The sequence below is a fragment of the Suncus etruscus genome, chromosome 6, assembly GCF_024139225.1.
Source record: "Suncus etruscus isolate mSunEtr1 chromosome 6, mSunEtr1.pri.cur, whole genome shotgun sequence".
Lineage (NCBI taxonomy): Eukaryota > Metazoa > Chordata > Mammalia > Eulipotyphla > Soricidae > Suncus > Suncus etruscus.
In genome coordinates, this window is record NC_064853.1 from 29,586,583 (window position 1) to 29,610,859 (window position 24,277).

Here is a 24,277-nt window from a genome sequence, read left to right on the forward strand (position 1 = left end):
AAAGAAATTGAGTAGAGGAGGATAAAAACAAATATGAAATGCCACAAACTGCAGAGGCAACAGCTGGGTTCAGAGACCCCACATGCCAGAAGTTCTGTTCCTCTTGTACTGGTATGTTATGGGCACTGAGCTGGACAGCTAGCCAAAGACCCCCCGGACAGACCACTTAGTCCGGGGCACCAGATCCCCTCCACGCCAGAATGGCCTTCACGGCCAGACCTGGTAACCTGGGCCCTGGGGGAATGGGTGGGGAGGAAAACTCCACCCCTATGCATCCACAAACTGCAGAGGCGAGAGCTGGGCTCAGAGACTCCACATGCCAGGACAGCTAGCCAAAGGAAAAATCCCTTAATCATACCAGACCTCCTGCAGGAGTGTCTTTTCTTACTGATAACCATTTTCAAAAGCGCGTGGGCACAGACAAATACCCTTTTTAACATCATCCAAAAATATTCCAATTCTTGACTATTTATAGGAAAGCAAATGGAATGCCCTATGTATGGAGTAGCTCTCAAATAGATCTCTGAAATCAGTGTATAGGTCAATGTTACTTTCTAAACAGTGGTCCTCTCTGACTGCCAAGCCTTATCCATAAACAATTCATCTATACAATGTATATAGCCCCTCTTATATATTGCCCCTAACCCACCCAGAGATCCTTCTACTTCATCATCTCCCAACCCGGATTTGTTATCTTCCCCTTATTTAACCCTCTTTACCCTCAGTTCTTAACTCACTAGGAACCAAGACTGACCTCCTGCCCCAACAGACCAGCATCAGCTCCTTAATGAAAGAAATCCCTCGATCCCGCATCTTGTGTATCAGCAAGAATCCACAACCAATACACCTGCTGACTCAAGCTTTGTGGCCCCTCTCACCCCCATCAAATCGTGGACTGTTGCATGATAACGGAATCAGCTTCAGCAAAAACCCCAGCTCAATGACACTACAGGACTCCGAAATGCCGCAAATCATATCTCAAACTCTAGTCTAGACCAAGGTCTGTGATACGAAAAAGTGCCTTGGCTTTCACTCCCCATGAGAATATCTCAGAAGACCTAATTGGGAGGCCTATATTGCCTATGTAAGCTTAATACCTTTATAATAATGCATCTTAAGATATGTATTCCTAAACATACAGACAGCCTCTCCCATCACTTGTTTTCTTCAAATACCTTTTTTTTTCCTTTTTTTTAATTTACTTTTTTATTTCAGTTTTATCTATTTGTTCTATTTTTTATATATACATATTTTCTCTACCCTCACCAGTTTTGGTGCTGCTTGGTCCAATAACCAAGAAAACATCTTGCCTGGGATAAAAGCTCAGATCACACCACAGATACTGTGTGTGTAGCCTGTTGTCCTTACCCAGAATAGCACCAGCAATACAAAAGGACACCGTACTTTTTTGTATAGGCACAGTAAATTAGGGGAAACCATAGACACAGAAACAAGATCTTATCTTCTAAGGATAACTCACACTTTTTATACAAGGGTGCCTCCCATCCTGGACATGTGTCATGTGGATACAACTCAGTCTCCATGAGATTGGACAGTATTAGTTCATTCTCAAACCCCAGATCCCAGACGTAGAACTGAAACAACTCCCTGCAACAACACCAGAAACTAAGCTCCGTTGGAAGATTTACTTGTGCCAGTGTTAATATGACAACGAGGACAGCGAGGAAATGACAACTTGACATAAGACCAAGAGGTCCTATCACATCACCTAACAGTAAGTGGAAATCAGAAGATGTATCGTCCTTTGAACTATGAAAAATAAGAGCACTAACTACAAAAAACTGACTTTGACAACCATAACTGGGCAGAACTTACCTTGAGACCATTAAGGAAAACCCTACCCTAGGCTGTGGCCCAGGACTCTTACAAAAATCAAGATTTCTTAGTACAGAGGCCCAATTTTGACAACAGAGACTGAGCAGAACCTTTGGAACCATAATTTCCTAAACTTCGGCTTAGTGAACGAGCAAAAACATGAAGCACATGATACATGAACACATGAACACACAAACAATGATGGAACAGAACCTCTAGAACCGTAAAGACTCTATCCTAAGCCTTATCCTAGGACCTGCGCAAATACCAAGATTGCTAGCTACAGTGACCCGATTTTCTCATCCACAACAGAGAGGAAAGTTTCCTGACACCACAAAAAACACCCTGGGATATGGCAATGAGTATGTATGGAGCCAGTGGTTGTTCCCATGACAATATGCTTCAAGAGTGGAAAAACCCTGAATTTCTTAGGCCACGGGAATTTCCTTCCTTCCCCAATACTTAATGTGCCTAAAAAAAAAAAAAAAGTGGGGAAACACCAAACCCTGTCACTCCAGCATTCCTTTTTCTTGTTTTGTTTTGTTTTGTTTGTTTTTTTATATTATTTTCCTTCTCCTTTTTCTTCCACTTTCTTCTTTCTTTTTCACTGTTGTGGATATTATTTGGTGATTTTTTTTTTAGTAGTTGATATCAAATTTTTCTTCTCTTTTCCTTAACCTTTTTATCTTCAACAGAATTGCATAACTTGAATTATTCAGCCTCATAAATTGAGGGGGAAAATGATGATACTAGGACCAGTCATATGAACATGTAGTATAAATAAAAAATTACCATACTGGAACACCAAACCCAAAGTCATTGACAGAATAGATACCCAATCTACAACAAACTGTAAAGTAGAGACCAGTTACACTAGTATTCTGGGGGATAAAGGAGGGAGATATGGGAGACATGCTGGGAACAGGAGTGGAAGGAGGACAACATTGGTGGTGGGAATGCCCTTCATTCATTGTCACTATATACCGTAAATAATTCTGTGTAATGCACTTCAGTCACAATAATATATATATATATATATATATATATATATATATATATATATATATATAAAATGATGGGAGGCTGGAGACAAAGGGACTCAGGTGCATTGGTGAAGTTAAGAAAGGACAGATAGGGGCCAGAGCAGTGTCGCAAGTGGTTGGGTATTTGCCTTGAGTGTGCTGACCTAGGACAGATTGTGGTTCAATCCCCTGGCATCCTAGATGGTCCCCCAAGCCAGGAGCGATTTCTGACTGCATAGCCAGGATTAACTCCTGAGTGTCAATAGGTGTGGCCCAAAAACAAAAACAAAAGGACAGATATAAATATCCAAGCCACAGAGTCAACAACAATGAAATCATGAGACACAAACTTTTAACAACCAAAATTTAAAATGGGCTTTTTATGCTGGCAGGCTAGAGCATATGGTGGTAATATGGAATGGATTCTGAGAATATTAGTAGAAGGATGTTGACAACGGTAGTGGGATTAGTGCTGAAAATTATATGTCTAAAGCCCAAATATGAATAACTTTGTAAATCACAATAGCTTAAATAAAAAATTTTAAAAAGAAATACCATATAATGCAGTTCTTCCATTTCTGATTGCTTGTTTCTAGAATACTAGCAATGGGGCTGGAGCGATAGCACAACAGTAGGGCATTTACCTTGCATACAGCTGACCCAGGTAAGACCTAGGGTCGATCCCCAGCGTCCCATATAATCCCCTGAGCCAGGAGTGATTTCTGAGCACATAGCCAGGAGTAACCCCTGAGCGTCATTGGGTGTGGCCCAAAAAAACAAAACAAACAAAAAAGAATACAAACAATACTCAGTTGAAGTGATCTATGTATCCACGTATCTTTTATAGCACTATTCATGTAGCTTTGATTTTTATATGTCCATCAATAGACTATCTGATAAAGAAAGTGTGGTATTTCATTATATACACAATAAAATAGTCTAGTAATTTCTAATGTAATGAACTGAACCCTGGAACTGAAGTAATAGTACATCTTCCCTGCACATGGCTTTCCTGGGTTCAATCTTTGGCACCACATATAGGTCTCTGATTACTGTCAAGAGTGATTCCTGAGTATAGAATTCTGAGCATCATCATATGCTCTCCCAAAAATATGTACAGACCTAAAAGATATTGTCTTAAGTAAAAAATACAAGGACTATATAATATTGTTAATAGAAACAGTGTAAAAGAACAATAGCCACAAAAAGCAAAAACAAAATTATTCTTGGTCAATAACAAAATAATGATTACCAGAAAGAAAGAAATGGAATGGGTAAATTAGGGAATTGTGGGAATAGGTAATAGAAGCTAGACTTTCAGTGAGGAATATAATATAGTATATTGTGGTATGTATAGATGTTGATTTTTAATTAAATGTATTTGAAACTTCTGTAACATTATAAGAACACAAAACCTCTAACATCATAAGGAAACATTGTATTAATTAAAAATATCCCATCATCATGTAAATAAAACTCAATCATAAACAAATGTGTAGCTCTATCTCAAGGTGATTCAATACAAAACATTTATTAATTTGGGGCCAGACCAAGAGCAGAGCAGGTAGGGCATTTGCCTTGTACAGAACTGACTCAGATTCAATATCTGGCATACATTACATTTATTTTTATTTTTTGTTAATAACTCAAGAGTATTCTATTGTCTGTATATGCAATGTTTGTTTAATTCAACTGTTGATGAACTTTTGGGATTGTATATCATATTTTGCTCTTTTTATATACAATTCTCTGAACATTTGTGTACAAGTATTTGGAGGCTATATATATAGATATATAGATATATAGATATCTTTGATTCTATAGTTAAAAATGTAATGCCAAGTTGATATAAGGCTCCTGTGTTTGTTTATTTATTTAAGAAAAGACATATCATTTTTAAAAAGAGGTTATTTTGTTTGTTTTTTGTTTGTTTTTAAGTCGTACTTGGTGATGCTCAGGGGTTAATTCTGGCTCTGCATTCAGGGACCACCCCTGGTGGATTTCGAGGACTGAGAATCCCTGGTCAGCTGCCTGGAAGGTAAGCATCCTACCCAAGGTGCTGGCCCCATTAGTAACCTTAATTCTTTTATTTTTTAGCAATTTTTATTGTGACCAATGTGAATTACAAGTCTTTCACAGTTATATTTAAGGTACATAGTGACAGTGAATTAGGACCATTTCCACCACCAGTGGTATCCTCTCTCCACCCCTGTTCCCAGCATGCATCCTATACCTTCCCATTTTGCCCCCTAGACTGCTAGTGTAATAGGTCTCCTTTGTATAATAGCTTCTTATAGATTGGGTATCTTGATTCTGTTCTCATTGACTTTGGGTTTGGTATTTTTCTTGAATCTAAGCCCTCAAGTTCCCACCCTGAACACAGGGGAGACGGGTCTGAACCAGAAGGTGCTCTGCAAAACAAAAAACAATCACACACACTTAGTAGAAGAAAAGACTTCTAAAAATTCCCTACATTGAGGCCTAGACGATAGCACAGTGATAGGGCATTTGCCTTGTATGCGTCTGATCAGCGGTTCGATCCCCCAGCATCCCATATGGTCCCCCAAGCCAGGAATGATTTTTGAGCACATAGCCAGGAGTAATCCCTGAGCGTCACCGGGTATGCCCCCCAAAAAATATACTTCCCCACGTTACCCTAACTCCAATCTGCAGACCACCCTCCAAACTAGCCCCTCCATGAAGATCCAGGAATGAAAGCGACCTCTCCTCGTCCATCCTTGCCTTTTATCTATGGAAAAAGTCACACCTAGAAAGTGGGATCATCCGGTTTCACAAACTGTCAGAGATGCTGCATTCATAAAATAACATCCAATGAGCAACAATGTGGTGCTGATTGACATAGAGACAGGCAAATCTCGTAATCCCACAATTTAGATCTGATCATTCTTTATTTCCACTCAGTGTTTTTGCAACTGTTTTCTCCTGGTACAATCCACTTTTAGCCCCTCATTTTATGAGGCAGAACATGATGATTCAAGTTCTGTGGTTCTGTTGGGGGAAAAGAAAGGAAAAGGGAAAAGAAAAAAGAAAGCTGGGAGAAGAGCATCTAAAGCAATAAATATATATTTAAAAGAAGAAAGGAAATGAAAAAATCAAACCAAACAAGCAACAACAACAGAAAGAAAAAAGGGAGCGGGCTGGTGTGGCAAGGTTTTGTGTGTTTTGTTTTGTTTTGTTTTGTTTTGTTTTTCATAGGTACAGGGAGTATTGGGGAAATTAGAAAGGGAATTCCCTTGGCCTAAGAGATACAGAGTTTCTCCACCCTTGAAGTATACAGTCATGGGAACAACTACAGGCTCCGGACATGCTCATTATCTGACCTCAAGGTCTTTTTATGGTGCCAGGAAACGTTCTATTTAGTTGTGGTTGTTATAATCAGTCCTCTGTATTAGTAACCTTCATTCTTAAGAACTATAATAGTCAACACCTTTATTGTGCTTAAGCTTCATTTAACTTTAATTATAAAAGTAAATAATGCAGGGCCCAAGAGAGAATACAGAGGACATAATGATTCAGCCCTGGGCACCTGGTATGATCCCTAGAGCACCACCAGGTGAGATCCCTGAATGCAGAATCAGAAGTCCTAAGCAATCAGGGTTATAACTCCAAAACAAAAGTAATCAACTCATTTAATATTAATCACCAGCACAACTGTCGTGTTGGAATCTGGCTTCCTAATCTTGCTCTTTGGTAAATTTTCTAGGATAAACCATAGAAGTATTCATGCTTATATTGTTTAACAGTAACTTTATATCTATGCTCATATAGTGTAGCGTCCCGACCTGCGAGGGACACCATCCAATAAAGGTTATTTTCTCGGAGGGAGCATTCACACAGTACAAAGAACAGACACAGAGACAGACAAGAATGGGAGAAGGATTCCATTTATTGAAGTACAAGGCTCAGCTTAAATACCTTTTGTGGGCAGGATATGGCATAGATACATTGGACAGAAATACCTACATAACAGGGCCCATCATGTGTGGGTCGGAATGTACAGATAATGGGATCCATCTCGAACAGGCCGAAATGTACTGGCAAAGGGACCCAGTGTACTGGTAAAAGGACCCATCTCAGGCAGGCCGGAATGTACAGATTATTGATGGACTTCAGGTAAGTTAGACTCCGTTTCCCAGGGTTAAAATTCTATGTTCTCATTGTCTTTATTCAAGCCTTAAATGGTTACACTTAATTCTCAGGGCTCCCAGCTTTTCGCAAAGTTCTCTTCTTGTTATAAGGGCTTTTGGCAATATAGTTTGATATATATTCATATATATATACACTTAGATATTTTGAGAGTAACTTTAATGTCCAAAGTTACTTCTTTTTACAAATCATTTTTACATTGGTTTCCTTAGATATCTTTAGTATTTGTTAGTCTATATTCTTCAGATATAGGCTTTTACAATTGAAGTAGTTTAAGAAGATTTTAGTTTCCTTTTATGTAACTTGTTACTTTGGCTAGGTTTTCCTTGTGACTAGATATAGTTTCCCTAATTCTTTTTTTTTTTTTTTTTAGTTTCCATAGTTCTTAAAATTCACTTCATTGATTCATTATCCTGTCTGAGAGTAGTGATGAAATATAATTATGTAGTAGAATGGCATGCTTCAGAGGTGGAAGATAAAATTACAGAACTCAATAATGACCAAAGAGGAAATCAGACTCAAGAAAAGATCATTTTAATTAGCTTATCTTTTGGTCAGGAACATCGTTCAGTGGTCAAGCAATTTCCTCAAACTCCTGATGCTAATTTTTGTAACTGCTAAAAACACAACAACAACAACAACAACAAAATTCTCTATTTCTACACATCTTGTGCATAACAAACAAACTGCATCTAAGGTGAAGTTCTTTTCTCTAAGAAATAGTATCAATGCTTGCATAAAAATCTTAAATATTTCTATATCTGAACAAAGACACAGCAATAGACAGAAATTTCTCTAAGCTTTAAAATACATTTAACTTTTAATAGTTATTATATATATTATATCATTCTAAATATATACATACTAGTTTTTATCTTGTTATTTTATGTTCAAAAATCGAGTATAAATTAATATATAGACAGTAATTACTTCAGTCTCAAAGAAAAAGAAATACTAGATAATCACTCTTTAAAACCCTAGCATAGCATCCTTTGCAATTTACTCAAAATCTGGTTACAATTAAACAGAATAGTATAATGATAAAAATTCAGTAACATAACCAAGTTTTTCCAGATACCAGACATCCAAATAGTCACAGTCTTATATGATTTCCCAAAAGCCATAGAGACATATTGAATTCAATACTTTAGATTCTATAAAACATTTAAACTGTTTTTTAAAGTACTATATTAATGTGTTCCTAATTCTGGTTCAACCATGTAAATTTTATCAAGGAACTTTCAGTTCACCAATAACTTGGAAGAAAACAAGATGACTTAAAAACAAGTGATTTTTTCCAAAGATCACTTTCTTATTACAGTGAGGTATTCCCCAGTTTATTTTCTTTTCGTTTCAAAGTCCAAATGTTAGTTATCTTAAATTTTCTTTTTTATCCTATCTTAACATTTCAATTCAAACCCTTTTGAAAAATATTTCTTTGGGATGCTAGAACCACACCAAACCTTCTTCTCTGTTCAGGAATAGTTGTACTGTCTTCGCATATCCAAATACCTATATATTTCCTTGGACTGATTTTGCATTGATATATTCAACTGCATTATGTCTAAATGTGTTTCTTTCCTCCTATTCTTTACTAAGTTATTAGTATAGCCATCAAAAATAAATAGAGTCAGTAATAGCACTGTATGTCAACATGGTATATTCAAAATACATGACTATAGACTGGTGCATTATCACATAGGTAGGGTGTTTGCCTTACACGCACCGACTTGGGTTTGATTCCCAGCATCACATCTCTGAGCACAGAGCCAGGTGTGGCCCAACATCCAAAACAAACAAACAAACAAACAAAAACATAATGAACATTTAATGTTCATTTTCAGAACAACAATCATTTTAGATTCTGGTTTCCTAAATTTGCTCTTTGGTAAATTTTCTGAAATAGAAAATTATATATATATATATATTTCTGTTATATATTTCTGACAATGTATTCCAAAATAACACTATTTACTAAAATATAAGGTATGTCTATTATTTTTATATAGAGGATCTCTTAATAGCAAGTGTATTTTCTATATAATTAACACAGATATATGGTCATTATTTTCTAGATTTTTAAAATCTTTTTACTGAAACTTATTTTTTATCAAGTTTTTTATGTTTATATTAGAGTTCTTCAGAAAATTAATAGCATATAGATAAACATCTAGATTTATAGGTATAATGGATATGTGTATAATTGGATGCTTATATACTAAACCCATCCCCTTATATGTTTGTTCACATATCCACAGATGATATAAATTAGTTGGTTCATATAGTTATAGAGACTATTAAACCCCACAGTCTGTTATGTACAGGTTGATGATATAATTCCATCCAGAGCTGAAAGTCTAAAAACCAGAAAAGTGAAAAATATGCGAACAATTCAAAGTGAATGCTTGATTATCAAGATCCATAGTGTAAGACTCAGAAATCAAAGACCTAAGAAGCAGGAACTTTGATTTTTGAGGTCAGAAAGATATGAGAAGGGAGCTCAAGAGAAAGAACTAATTCAATCTTAGGACCTTTGCATTTTATCTGAGCCCTTAATTCAATCTTAAGACCTGTGTGTTTTATCTGAGCCCTTCATGAACTGAATAATGTCCTCCCACATTGGTGAGAATCATATACTTTACTTATTCTATTGTTCAAGAGTTAATCTCTTCTCTTGAACCTGAAATACTTTTTTTTTTACCATTTAGACATCCCTTAACCCAGACAAGTTGATACCTAAACCTAATCATCAGAACAGATGCTCCACAAACAAACGCTCTTACTTTGTAATTTCAGTATATTTAATCTCAGTTTGAAAATTCAAGAATTTAGTCCACATACATTTCTAATCACAGTAGAATTTTATTATCTTAGAAATGCTTTAAGTTTGTTTTACAATATGATTATAAGAAAAACGTTTTTAAATTGTTTCTTAGCTTATCCATTTTTACATATTATTTATTTTTCTAGCTTGATAGCCTCATTCTTATGCAATTATACTTGACTTTGTAATTTCTCATGTAGGACTGCAAAAAAAGTTACATATTAATGTATTTGAGAAAGTTTTGAATGCCTATTAATATTTTACTTTGCTCTCAAACATTGGAAATTATTTGACTATGCACAGTGATAAAGGCACTTGTTCCAACGCGCATTTTTCTTAGTTTTATGCCACTACCTCTTCATCAAGGTCCTCATGTTCTCTTTGATTCAAATAAAAAGTCTGATGGGTGTCATTATGTAAAAAACCTGTTAAAAAAATATGTGTGTTACTGAAGACATGATAAACTTAAGATGTGGGAGATATATATATATATATATATATATCAGAGATCAAGTTGTACTTACTGGTAATTCATAAAACAAGCAAGATTGAGATAAAAATACACATTTAATCAAATCAAAATGGATTAAAGACCTTGATATCGGACCTGAAACCATAAAGTACATAAAGGAAAATGTAGGCAGAACACTTCATGATATAATGCTAAAGGCATTTTCAAAAATGAAACATGGACCAAGTAATGATAAACATATAGGGCTACATTAAATTAAAAAGTTTCTTGGGAATTGGAGAGCTAGCACAGCAGTAAGGCATTTGCCTTGCATACGACCAACCCAGGACAAACTCAATTCAATTCCCGGAATCCCACATGGTTCCCCGAGCTTGCCAGGAGCGATTTCTGAGCACAGGGTCAGGAGTAACTCCTGAGCATGCATCAATCAATCAATAAACAAACAAATTGCTTTAAAAACAAAGAAGTTTCTGAACCTCAAAGGACATGAAGATCAGAATAAAAATACTTCCTAAGGAATGGGAGAAACTATTTGCACAATAAACATCTGATAAGAGACTAATATCTTAGATATATAAGACACCAGTAGAGCTTAACAAGAAAGAAAAAAATACATCTAAACTCCTCAAAAAAATGGGGAGAAAGAATGAAGAGAAATTTCCTCAGAAAGGAATACAGATGACTAAAAGATACATAAAATAATTCTCCACATCATTAATTATTGGGGAGATACAAATTAAAGCAATGCGATATCATCTCATATGACAGAGATTGGCATACAACACAAAGAACAAGAACCAGTGCTGGCATAGATGCAGAGTCAAAGGGATTCTCATTAACCACTGGTGGAAATGTAGGCTGGTTCAGCCTTTTGGTTAAACAACATGGACATTACTCAAAAACTAGAACTTGAGCTCCCATATGACCCAGCAATACCATTCTTGGGGATATATACCTTATAGGCCCAAAAAACACAATGCAGAAAAGGCATCTACATTCCTATGTTCATTATAACACTGTTCACAATATCCAAGTTCTGAAACAACCCAAGTGCCTGAGAACAGATTAGTGGATAAACAAAGAGTAGAACAACTACACAGTGGAAATAAAATCCTGAAATTTATTTACATGCATGAATCAATATGGAAAGAATTATGCTGAGCAAAATGAGTCAGAGAGCAAGGGATAGGCAAAGAATGATCTCATTCATTTATGAAAATATATAAAAAGATAACTTGCTAATAATACCCAAAGACAATATAAACAAGGACCAGGAGGAATAGTTCATGATAGGAAGCTTGCCACAAATAGTAGAGGTGTACAGCTAGGGCAGAAAAGGAACCACTATGACAATGATAGTTGGAAATAATCACTCTGGGTAAGAACTGGGTGCTGAATGTAGGTAAAGTGATATGCATGATACCCTTTCACTAATAATATTGCAAACCATAGTGTCTAAAAGAAAAAAGGAAGAGAGAAAAATAATGCCTGCCATGGAGGCATGCAGGCGGGATAGCAGTGTAGAGGGTGGGAGGGAAATTGGAGACATGGATGACAGGAAATGTGCATTGGTGAAGGGTAGGGTGTTGGACATTGTATGACTGAATGCAATCATGAACATCTGTAAATGTGTATCTCACAGTGATTTAATTAAAATAATTAAATACAAATGAAAATGTACATTTTAACTGAAAAAGGAAATTTCTAAAATTGTAAAATGATCAATTCTTTGAAATAAAGTTTTAGAGTTGAATTCTAAAAATGACCAACAGTATCAGCAATCATTTTTGTGTAATAGCAAATGGCTATGTTAGGGCTGAGGTCTTCCTCCTGTTTCACTGAAATCTCTAAGATAAATGATAAAATAGTATCCCTATTATTATAGTTACATATTCTTTTATTAGTGAGAGAATTTGGGAATTTTGTGATAGATACATAGCATGCTCAAAGGGGTAAATCCTAAAATTACTCTATTCTGAAAGCTACTTCAGGAGAAATTCAGAAGCTATAGAAAAAATTACATACTCAGGGTTTCCACCCTTAATGTTTAACTCACCTCTCAGAGAGTAAAGTAGAAAGAAAATGATCATGGTGAAAAATATCATCAGTATAGTCAGTACCCAACATATATCATTCATCCAAGAATTGTGCAACAGGTACAGGCTATCTGAGCCAGAGACTGAGAAGAAAGATTGTAGAGATGAGAAACATGAAATACTGTACATATTTAACATACATTAAGTATTTTTTAAATGAAACAGATCAGATCAATGCATAAACAGAGAAAACACATAATTAGTAGCACTGGTAGAGGAAAACTTGTTTAATATACACTAGATTGCTTTTTTCAAAGCCTATTTCGGCATCATAACTTTGAACTTTAAAACTAGATATGATGGTTTGGATATGTAATAGAGTACAAACTTTTGGTCTGAGCCATAAATGAAAACATTTTATATACAATTAATTTATTACTTACCAGAATTGGATTTGGGTCTCCTGATCACCTGAATTTAAGCCATCATTATCCAACCCATCTTTATCCAATGGCCCTTGGTAAAGAGGGAAATAACTAAAGAAAAAATCAGCTGAGAAACTCTATTTTCTAGTCCCATTTACCTTCATTTTTGAATTTCAAGTACGTAGGAAAGATGCCATTAAGCAGTAGGAAAGGTAGACTCTCAAAAATAATGTAGTACCATGAACCTGAAAAAGAGTTAAAGAGAAAGAGAATTAATCATCTATGTTTTTAGGAAGACATGAGCATAGCAAGAAGCAAACTAGATACTGGAATATCCTGTCTAACCGCCTGTTTAAATTTATTCAGCCTGTATCAGAGCTCAAACCTGAGGGCAAGAGTATGAAAGAAGTTGAAGTCAGGAATCAGAACTATGGCTCATGTGGGCTGAGGACAACACAGGGTTAAGAAAAACACTCTATCCCAACTTTTTCCCACTAAAGAGCATGTGCTGTATAGAAATAAATACTCTATAACCTGTGAGTGATTTAGAATCTAAAACTTACAGAACAAAGTCTAGTACTGGGAAACTGAATTAGCTGAAAGAACAAAAAAGTGCCTTGGAAGTCAAAAATGTCACGGAAACAAAAATCTTAAGCCAGAATGCAAGACTATCTCCTACAGCATCCCTGTTATTTACTGAAGATAAATAATTTCAAAACTGGATAATTCATCTTGTAAATCTATAATGTCCTGTATTAAACTATATAGAGATGATGCACAAACTTATTAATAACATTTCTGAAAAAAAGTCAAATTTATTCAATTCAAAGACAGCATGCTAGGAACTAGTAACAATGAATACAGAGTAGAGAAATCCAGAGAAATTCACAGAGTTTTTGTTTGTTTGCTTTATTTACCTTTTAGATCATAATTATCCATTAACAAGAAAACTCAAAATAAACTATTTTCTTCGAACTTACATTAGAAGTTACCTCTACAGGAGTAAAAATTTTTATCAACACTCCACACACGGGCCCGGAAAGATAGCACAGCGGCGTTTGCCTTGCAAGCAGCCGATCCATGACCAAACGTGGTTGGTTCGAATCCCATTGTCCCATATGCCTGCCAGGAGCTATTTCTGAGCAGACAGCCAGGAGTAACCCCTGAGCAACGCCGGGTGTGGCCCAAAAACCAAAAAAAAAAAAAAAAACCAAAAAAAAAAAAAAACAGAAAAAAAAAACACTCCACACACACAATTTATTGTCAATATCTTGAAGAGTATCTAGTGTCTAGGAAATATTCAACATATACTTGTTGGAAGTAAATAAACAAGCCAACTATACTAATGAGTCAATGCTTTCTACATAGTTCAAAGTGTATAAGCAAATTGCTGGCACCATATTACCTAAAGAAGGAAGTGATGGATATAACATTGTGTTTAGTATTTAAAATCCAGTTCTAATTCAGGATCCACATTTAGATATTGAGTTTAAACAATGTATCTAAACTATCTTTTCCTTAATTTTATTATCTAAAAATCTGACAATTAATAAAGCCTATCTCATAACAGTTTTGGATAAATTAATAATATGTTTTCTATAAAGGATTTATTCCATATTCTGGCACATGAGAAATACTTTCTGTGAACTGAGTAGAAGAGAGAGCTGGGAAAATTGAATTTTATCTTTTTTCCTATTTTGTGAATCATAGATTCCTATGATTATGATAGCTCTTAAAAGATATCTGGTTTTGAGAACTATTTGTAATTCTAGACTAATTATTTTTCCAAAGTCCACCCACTGCAGTTCATTGATTTCTCGATCTGGAATAAGCTAGAATACATGACGGTTTCTGTCAGGAAATGTGAAGCACTTGAATTATTACCTGCCATGTCTATTATTTATCTTGCAACTTTGGAATTACTAAATGTTTGCTTAAGAAAGTCTCTCACATGTATCTAATACCTTACCTGGTCTCTGTTATGAGATCCCTGAAATTCAGACTGTTTTCTACCTCTACGGGATATAAAGTGTTTTATCAGGCTAACTTCATAGACAGAACAAAACAGAAGTTGATAATAAAAGGACACCAAGAATCTGGTTATTGATCCCTATATTTATTCTTTTTTTTTTGTCTTTAAGGTTAAATAGTCTGAACAACAGTAAAGTATGTCTAAAGACTCATGGCTATGTCACAAAACAGTTATTTCTTATTCTAATCATCAAATATTTATTATTATCACCATTATTATTCATAATATACCACAAAATGACCCCCAGGGTTTTCTGAAAGTTTCAGTAGAGTTTATTGATAATACATAGACAACAGCAGCAATGTCATAGCTTTGGAGACCAACATAAGGAGAAAGGAAGAATGACAATTTAGCCTAAGGCAAAACTCAGAACTTGGAGACCTTTGGCAGATATAAAAGTGGGATGCATACAATATAAATTATACAGTTTGTATGCCCCTCCTCTGAGCATTAGATATAAGATTTAAAAAAAGAATGGTTTCATAGTTTTTTTACCTATCCAGGATGAACTGCGCATCAATTGGAAAATTAGAAGAGAGTGCACAATGATCAAATATATCAAGGGATATTGAATTTTATTTGACATCATAGACATATACTCTGATTTGAATAGGACATCTGAAAGAGAGAACAGAAAGACTTCTTAAGTATGGCAATAAATTCATGAGTGTTATTCCAAATGAAACGTTATTGCTAAGGAGACAGCACTCATTTATACTCTTAACTGGATAAGACCAGGCTCAGGTGGACCAGGATCACTTGTCCATGAACTAGAATATATACCAGGGTTGGGAAATTATAAGACCAAATATAAAATGGAATTAAATGGAATTAAAAAATTGCTAATAATTTTCATAGTATTTTTTTCCTTTTTGGGCCATACCTAGGGTGCTCAAGGCTTACTCCTTACTCTCTGCACTCCACAATTCCTCGTGGTTGTGCTCAAGGAATAATATGGAATGCCAGAGATTAAACCCCACAGTTGCTTGCATGCAAAACAAATAACCTGCCCCTTAAACTCTCACTCCAGTACATCATTTTCTTATATATTAGGGTTCAAATCTGTGAGATGGAACTACAAGCATCACAGTAGGTGTAGCATGCAGGGAAACTATTGGCTGTAGGACTGTATCAGAAATATCCCTGGTAAAGTTTTATGAATTTAAGAAAAATGTAGGTCTTCTAAAATTTCAGAAATAAATCTGATAAGTCCTTCTGACAGTGTTTTAATTTCCTAGATAGGACCAATCTGACAGGAAATAATCCTCCTAAGAGAGAATTCATTTTAAAAAATTAAAATCCTAAGTAAAGGGTTTTAAAAAGTAATGAGTTGATGATTGATGAAAAAGCAAAACACCCATAAAATCTTCTCCAAGTTTACAAAATAAAGTTCTGGTGAGGGCTCAGTGGTCATAGCACTTTTTGCAATTTCATCCCTGGCACTATCTGCATGCAACAAATATGATCATAGAAGCTCTACTGTCTGTGTTCTCCGGTGCTTAAACCTATATCCAGAAGCACTATCTCATGAGAGTTACAACTTGCAACAAAAACAAGTAGTACCCTGGAGAAAACAGCAGCTTAAAAAATATTGTGCGGGTCGGAGCGGTGGAGCAGAGCGGTAAGGAATCTACCTTGCGGACACTAGCCTAGGACGGTCCTTGGTTTGACCCTCCAGCGTCCCATATGGTTCCCCCAAGCCAGGAGCGATTTCTGAGAGCATAACCAGGAGTAATCCCTAAGCATCACCGGGTGTGACCCAAAAAACTAAAAAAAAATGTGCAAAAACAAACAAAAGCTCTAACAAAATAAAGACACCCTATTAATTAAAATTAAATTAATTAATCAATTTAATTAATTAAATTTAATTAAAATTCAACAGTAAAACAGCCTCATTTAAAAATAAGGGTAATTCTGGGCCCGGAGAGATAGCACAGTGGTTTTTGCCTTGCAAGCAGCCGATCCAGGACCAAAGGTGAATGAGTGAATGGATCCAGAAGTGCTATAGAGAAACATTGAAATATTTCCTATACTATAAAGAAAGGACAAAATCATGCAATTTGCCATTATATGGATGGAGCTAGAGAATATCATGAGAAGTAAAGTCAGTTAGAAGGAAAAGGATACAGAAAGATCTCTCTCACGTGTGAAATTTAAAAATACACAATAAAGGAGCAACAAGTGGCCAAGAGTATGAAAAATAAAGAGTTGATAATAAGGAGAGGTCATTGTGACCTTGGTAGAGGAGAGGGAGCACATCAGTGCTGGGGACAGTGTTGAGATAATATCTGCATGAAACTATCCTTAATATTTTTGTAAATTACAGAATCTCAATAATTTTATTTTTTAAAAGGATATGCAAACAACACAGTCAGGAGTCAGATGCCTTGGTGAACACAATAAAGAATTTGCACAGTGTAGCACAATTAAAGAGTGCAAAGACTGGTGAACACATGTGCAAGAACCACAACTAAAATGGTGATCATGTGGCTGAGTGTTATTGTATGAGCACCACCAAATGTGTGAACCCCCAGTTAGCATACAGTCTAATCAAATGTATCTTCTACTCCTCTTTCCTTTCCTCTCATTCCACCCTGGTATCTATGTAACAGCACCATTGCACCAGGTGGAGTATAAAGGATAATATTTTCAGTGTTTCCCAATAATCTTGCTAATCAAGGAGCTAGGAATATCACTTCCTGTTCACTAGATCTTTAGTATCCAACTTCTCTAAAGGTTTATTTCATCATATGAAACCATGGTTCACTCTGAAACCCATAACTTTAAAATAAGCCCTAACTGTGCATATTAAGTTGTTTCTAATAGTTATTTCTCTTATATTAATTGTTAATTTAAACTATCATTTCTAACTGATAAAAAACAATGATTCTGAAGGTTAAGTGACTGCAAAGATAGCAAAGCTAGAAATAATGCATCTAACACTTAAATGGCAATACTTGTGTAGCCTTCACATATTAAATAAGAGATTCTAATCATTTTAATATATTATTTTTAAAAAAGTGTTAGCATCATTCCACTCCTAGGGATATACCCTAGGAACACAATAATACAATACAATAATCCCTTTTTCACACCTATATTTATTGCAGCACTATTCACAATAGCCTGGCTCTGGAAACAACCAAGATGCCCTTCAACAGATGAATGGTTAAAGAAACTGTGGTACATATACACAATGTAATATTATGCAGCCATCAGGAGAGATGAGTCATGAAATTTTCCTATACATGGATATACATGGAATCTATCATGCTGAATGAAATAAGTCAGAGGGAGAGAGAGAGAGAGAGAGAGAGAGAGAGAGAGAGAGAGAGAGAGAGAGAGAGAGACAGAATAGTCTCACTCATCTATGGGTTTTAAGAAAAATAGAAATCATTTTTGCAACAATCCTCAGAGACAATGAGAGGAGGGCTGTGGCACTTCCAGCTCACTTCATGAAGCTCACCACAAAGAGTGGTGAGTGCAGTTAGAGAAATAACTACACTGAGAACTACCATAACCATGTGAATGAATGAGGGAACTAGAAAGCCTGTCTAGAGTACAAGTGGGGGTGGGGTGGGATGGAGGGAGATTTGGGACATTGGTGGTGGGAATGTTGCACTGATGAAGGGGGGTGTTCTTTACATGACTAAAACCTAATCACAATCATATGTGTAATCAAGATGCTTAAATAAAGATATTATAAAAAATTTTTTTAAAATGTTAGCATCTACTATTTCTCCAATTACCAGCAATTTAGTAAGACTGAAGCATTACATTTATACAGCCAGCTGTTCATACTTTATAAAGTTATTTAAGAATAGGAACTTGTAGGATATGGCCTCACACTGGTTTTTCATTATTTAGCTGATATCCTGCAATGGATCCCAGGACATAATCAGACACCTATACTTCACAGTTTGACTAACACAGATTCCTACAACAAAATTTCGTGGTGTGGGTTTTCGCCTGTCAATACCACAGGAATTGAAGGATTGCATGCAGTGACAATCACACACTAATCTGTCCCACTGAAAAATACTACTTTTTCACATTATATCTTTTTTTGGGGGGGAGGGCACACCGGTGATGTTCAGGGGTTACTCCTGGCTATGCACTCAACAATCACTCCTGGCTTAAAGGATCATATGGGATGGCAGGGGATCGAACCAAGATCCCTCTTGAGTCACTCTACCACTGCGCCATTGCTCCGGCCCCTTTTTCTCATTATATCTTAAATATAATATATTTACATGGCAGATGGCATGTTAAAACTGTTATGGCAATCCCAAGATAGTTTTATAAATATCTAAAAGGAATAAAGACCATGTTCTTAGAGATCACTTCTTAATTCTTCAGATAAGTAATAAATGATTTGCTTTGCATAAAATAAAAATATGATAATCAAACAATGAGACTACATTGCTCTTTTGTCTGAATCAAAGCCCCTTTCAGCACATTCTCCTCTTGCATTACATAGTCTCTGCAATTTTCTTTCCTAAGGGAACATAAGGGCATCCAATCATTGTAAAACTTTAAATTTTATTATTTCTATTAATTTTATCTTTGGTTTGTTTTATTTTGATGGCCACAATTCTTACATATTAGTAAGGATATAACTTACCTGATAAGAAAATACTTGCATTTTTCTCTTGGCCAGTAAGTGAGTTATAAAAGCAGCAAATTATATGACTCTGGGTGCTGTTTTTGAGTAAAATACTCATCTTTGAGTGAAATAATCCACTTTTATCCTCTGAGTAGATCTTCGATGGATGTGGAATTATCTGCCTCCTGCTGTCTCTCAACTGCATTGTAGGCTGTGGAAACCACCCTCCTGAGGCACACTCCAACAGAAATCCATTTGTATCTGAAACCTGGACACTAATTTGTATTTCTAAACCTACAGCTTGATAAAGAGAAACAATATTAATTATTGGTGCTGACATCAGAATTTAGAAATCAGTGTTCCCCTTTATTCTCTATTCTTTATTCTATTCTTTATATAATGGTCATAACTTTAATTGCAATGACCACTCTGAGAGCCAGGATAAAAGTACAATCCGATTCCAATCTAGAAAGAAAGTTAAGGCATAACCTTAGAGGAAAGCAAACAAAAATTTAGTATTAATACAAAGAACCAAAATTTAAAAGCATGATAATATTAAGTATTAAAATAGAGAAGGCATTTATATGTTTCAAAGTCAATATAAATTGGTCTATTTTATGGGTAATCACAAAATTAATGTAAAAATATTTATATGAAATTACTTAGCAACTTAGCTTCTACTTATTATTCTAATAAATTGCTCATAAGTAAATTGTATACTAATTCATAGGAACAGAAACCTTAATAGTACATTAATATTTCTTGATTATAAAATATATAAATCAATAGTCACTTTATGGGATGAAGAACTATCAATTGTTATTAAAAAGGAGAAACTGAAACTTCTTGAGAAACAGGATAATATTAAAAATACTATAGTTATATTACATTAAAATATGTACAATTACATTATTTGAAATGTAAAGACACACTAAACACTATTACTTTAATCAATGCCTGCACATAAACCAAAAGGGTTTAGTGATAACTCCTTGGAAAGGAGGAAAGTGAGTGGCACCTTGGAGGAACACAGGGAACTTTAAATATGATCTGATATAAATGTTGACAAACTGTTAACCCAGTGTATGGGTTTTAATATTATGCTATACATTTTTCTATAAATTATTTTCTCGGGCGTTATTTTTAAATGCCCTTGTCATAATTTCCTTAATACTGCCTTTTACAAAATAAGAGTTATAGATCCGGTAAAAAACGACCCCAAAAAACATATAGTTAAGATCATCTGTCCTTACCTGCCACCCTCAAATCTGTACTTGCCTCTTCATAGGTATCACCATCTTTAAAGAAACAGTAGTACTTTCCCCCATCAAAAACAGTGATATTGTGAATTTGGAGGATCATTTTGCCTGTTCCTAGGTCATCTTTCAGGAGCACTGTGCGATCCTTAGAGTTCTGAATGTTTTTTTCAGTAATTTCCTTCCCATCTTTATGCGTGTGAATCATTTGGGTGTAGTGATCCCGAAACCAGCCAACATCCATGTGGTTTGCATTTTGGGGTGGGGAAATCTGGCAGCTGAGCTCAGCCTGTCCTCCTACGGTGACCACTTGATGACTCCAAGAGCTACTCACAGTGAATTGCTCTGTCAAAGAAGCCCAAGAACAAAGAGTTAGCTTGAAGGCACTGAAAGAATATTACTCCCAGATCCCTCTTCTCTGGACACATTGATCTTGCTCTTTCTTTCTGACTTTAGAACTATTCTCTCAGATATCTGAACTCTGACAGAATCTTCTTCCCTCTGACACATTTACAGCTGGTTTCTTGTTATTTTTGCCCTTATAAAAATAAGAAGAATTTTAAAATTTATTTTTTTTAATTTGCAGTTATTGGGGGTGTTGGGCCATACCCAGGAATCTGAGGTATGATCAGGGTTTACTCCTGGCTCTGCATTTAAGGGTCACTGCTGGAAAGCTCTGGGAACCATATGAAATACCAGGGGATTAAACCTGGGTCTGCTGCTTGCAAAGCAACTCTCCTACCTGCTGTACTATTTCTCTGGCCCCAAACTTTTAGTGAAGTATTATGGTTTAAAATAGTATTATGAGGGAGGATGCTTTCAAAATTATGTTTTTTGTGTAGCCATTTTATGACTTACTATTCAACATTTCCTGATTATATCTAAACTTTTACTCATAGCACATTATACTGCAGGATATTTTTATTTCTTTCATGAAACAATATACAAATCATGCAATAAGATGTTTCTTTTTTATTCTTTCCTAATCTTTCTCAGTCCTCTTTATTTTTCTTCTTTAATTCTCTTCAATAAATAAAACATTTTATTAACATGATAGGCACTCTGTAAATATTAAATTAAGGATATTCCCATATTTGAGAGATTGGATATATGTCATTATTGTAAAAAGTAGCCTTTTTATCAAATATATCAGTAGCTGTTTTTGTTTTGTATTAAAGGTGACTTCAGAGGGGCTGTAGAGATAGTTTAATGCATTAGCCTGGTTCATGCTCTGTGTGCAGGAGACATAGATTCTATCACAAGCACCTATGACCTTTTAACTATCCCCCCAGGTGAAGGCCCAAATGCCTTTAAGCATCACCAAGGTCACTCTAGAGTTCCCAGTAGCAGAGTTCAAGTAGCCCCTTGAACTAGCCTGGCTTGCAGAATATTGCCCAGAATAGCTCCCAACCCCTGAGCACTTGGGAGGCTTCTTAACTCAAGGAGAATCTGAATTATCAGACTTAAGAAAAAAAAATGTATATAGCTCCAAAATCATAGCAACTTTTCTTAATTTGATGTCTTATAAAATTTGTAATCCATGCCATTTTGTAAATTTTGTAGTTTGTTCAGAGTTACTAGAAATAAATTATGATTTGAAAGTATTTGAGTTCCTTAGGGACATTTGACAGCAGTTAAACATGTATCTGTCTTTTCTCCTTGGATTATTCTTTATTTGATTTATCAATGCAATCCTATAGCACCAAGCCAGCACAAATAAGTAGAGTAATTGCATTTCTTTTGGGTGATGAAGTATCTCCCATGAAGTGCTCAGGGTACCATGTGATGCTGGGGAGAGAATTTGGACGTTTAATTATGTAAGACCTGTTCCCATAAACTGAACTGTCTCTAAGCCCCCTAACTAACATTTCTTACACACAAGTTGTGGCATTCACTTTTATCCTTAGAACTACAAGAAAAGGCTACTTAGTCTGAGTAAATGCAGTGAGTGAACTTTCCCATTTCTTTCTGTGTTTTCATTCTTGTTACCTTTTTTCATAAATGGGGTACACCATGAAAAAGAAAGAAAAGATTTTACCTGAATAGAGTCCTCTTATCTGTAAAATAGCAAGTGCCATAAAGTATTTATAAACAGGGGGAAATTCAGGCTCCATCATATCTGAAAAATAAATTGTAATTGTAATGTCAGATTAGAAGAATCACATGAATGTTATGAATGATAATAAAAAGTCAGAAAGAAAAATGATTTAACAGACGTGTTAAGTAAAATAAGTGTGAAAATCCCTGAATTAAATTATATCTAGACTTTTTATAAGACTACAGCAATTAAAAAAGGTTGTGGAGGGGCCAGAGGGTGGTGCAGCGGTAGGTCATTTGCCTTGCACTCGCTAACCTAGGATGGACTGCAGTTCGATCCCTGAAATCCTATATGGTCCCCCAAGCCAGGAGTGATTTCTGAGCTCATAGATGAGTAACCCCTGAGCATCACTGAGTGTGGCCCAAAAACAAAAAAAAGAAAAAGAAAAAGGTGTGGTATTGTGTATATATAGACAAATAAATAAATCAGCCAAAATGGAGATCTCTACAGTATATCAGAACACATATGCAAACTCAAAATGCAAATCAATTAAGAAAAAAAATTTTCTATGAGGAATGAATAAGGAGACAACTTTACAGAAAAAAAGTACAGACAAAGAAGTTTTATCTCACATCATACAAATGTATTTCATAAGTATCAATAGAGAGCTTAAGGTTTCTGCCTTGTACACAGCTGACTCCAGCTTCTTCCTGAAATCATATACAATTCTCTGAGTACCACCAGGGTAATCCTTGAACACAAAGACAGAACTAAGCTCTGAGCACCACCAAGTGTGTCCCAAACACACACACCCAAATTCCAAATGATTTTTAAAATAATGACCTTTATGAAGTTGGGGATTTAATTTCTTAAATTAATAAAACGATAATGGAATATATTAAATTTAATTTAAATAGGTTTTTCTTAAAACATTATCAAGAAAGGCAGGAGCAATAGCACACAGGTACAGTTTTTGCTTTGCACACTGCTGACCAGGGTTAGATCCCCAGCATCCCATATGCTCCCCTGAGCCTGCCAGGGTGATTTCTGAGCACAGAGCCAGGAGTAAATCCTAAGTACTGATGGGTGTGGTTTTAAAACAACAACAATGACAATAATAATTATCTTTATGTATCTATCTTCACCTTTAAAAATGTCTTAAAGAAGATAAAATTGTAAAGGCAAGCATTCAAGACTAATTCTTAAAATTATTAAAGATACAGGTTTCTTTCATATATTTCTGATATTCACTAACCCTCCTCCAAAAATAAATCTCCAAATTTATTTAGAGTCACTGATATTATGCTTTATATCTTATTAAATATATATATTAAAAAGTGGCTTGCTCTTCAAAACTATGTTATTTCTTTTTTTTTGTTTGTTTTGTTTTGTTTTGTTTTGTTTTTGGGCCACACCCTGTGACGCTCAGGGATTACTCCTGGCTATGCGCTCAGAAGTTGCTCCTGGCTTCTTGGGGAACCATATGGGACGCCGGGGGATCGAACCGCAGTCCATCCTAGGCTAGCGCAGGCAAGGCAGGCACCTTACCTCCAGCGCCACCAC

The 24,277-nt window shown here is 35.4% G+C and overlaps 1 protein-coding gene across 1 annotated transcript; it reads right to left on the minus strand.

Annotated features, from left to right (window-relative positions):
* Positions 1 to 166: 166 nt before the first annotated feature.
* On the minus strand, positions 167 to 22,790 carry LOC126011670 (selection and upkeep of intraepithelial T-cells protein 1-like). Its single transcript, XM_049775484.1, has 5 exons — positions 22,715 to 22,790; positions 20,674 to 21,021; positions 19,439 to 19,720; positions 12,941 to 13,027; positions 167 to 234 (listed from the first exon to the last, which is right to left on the minus strand). The coding sequence occupies exons 1-5, from the start codon at positions 22,788 to 22,790 to the stop codon at positions 167 to 169; spliced, it is 861 nt and encodes a 286-aa protein (XP_049631441.1).
* Positions 22,791 to 24,277: the final 1,487 nt, after the last annotated feature.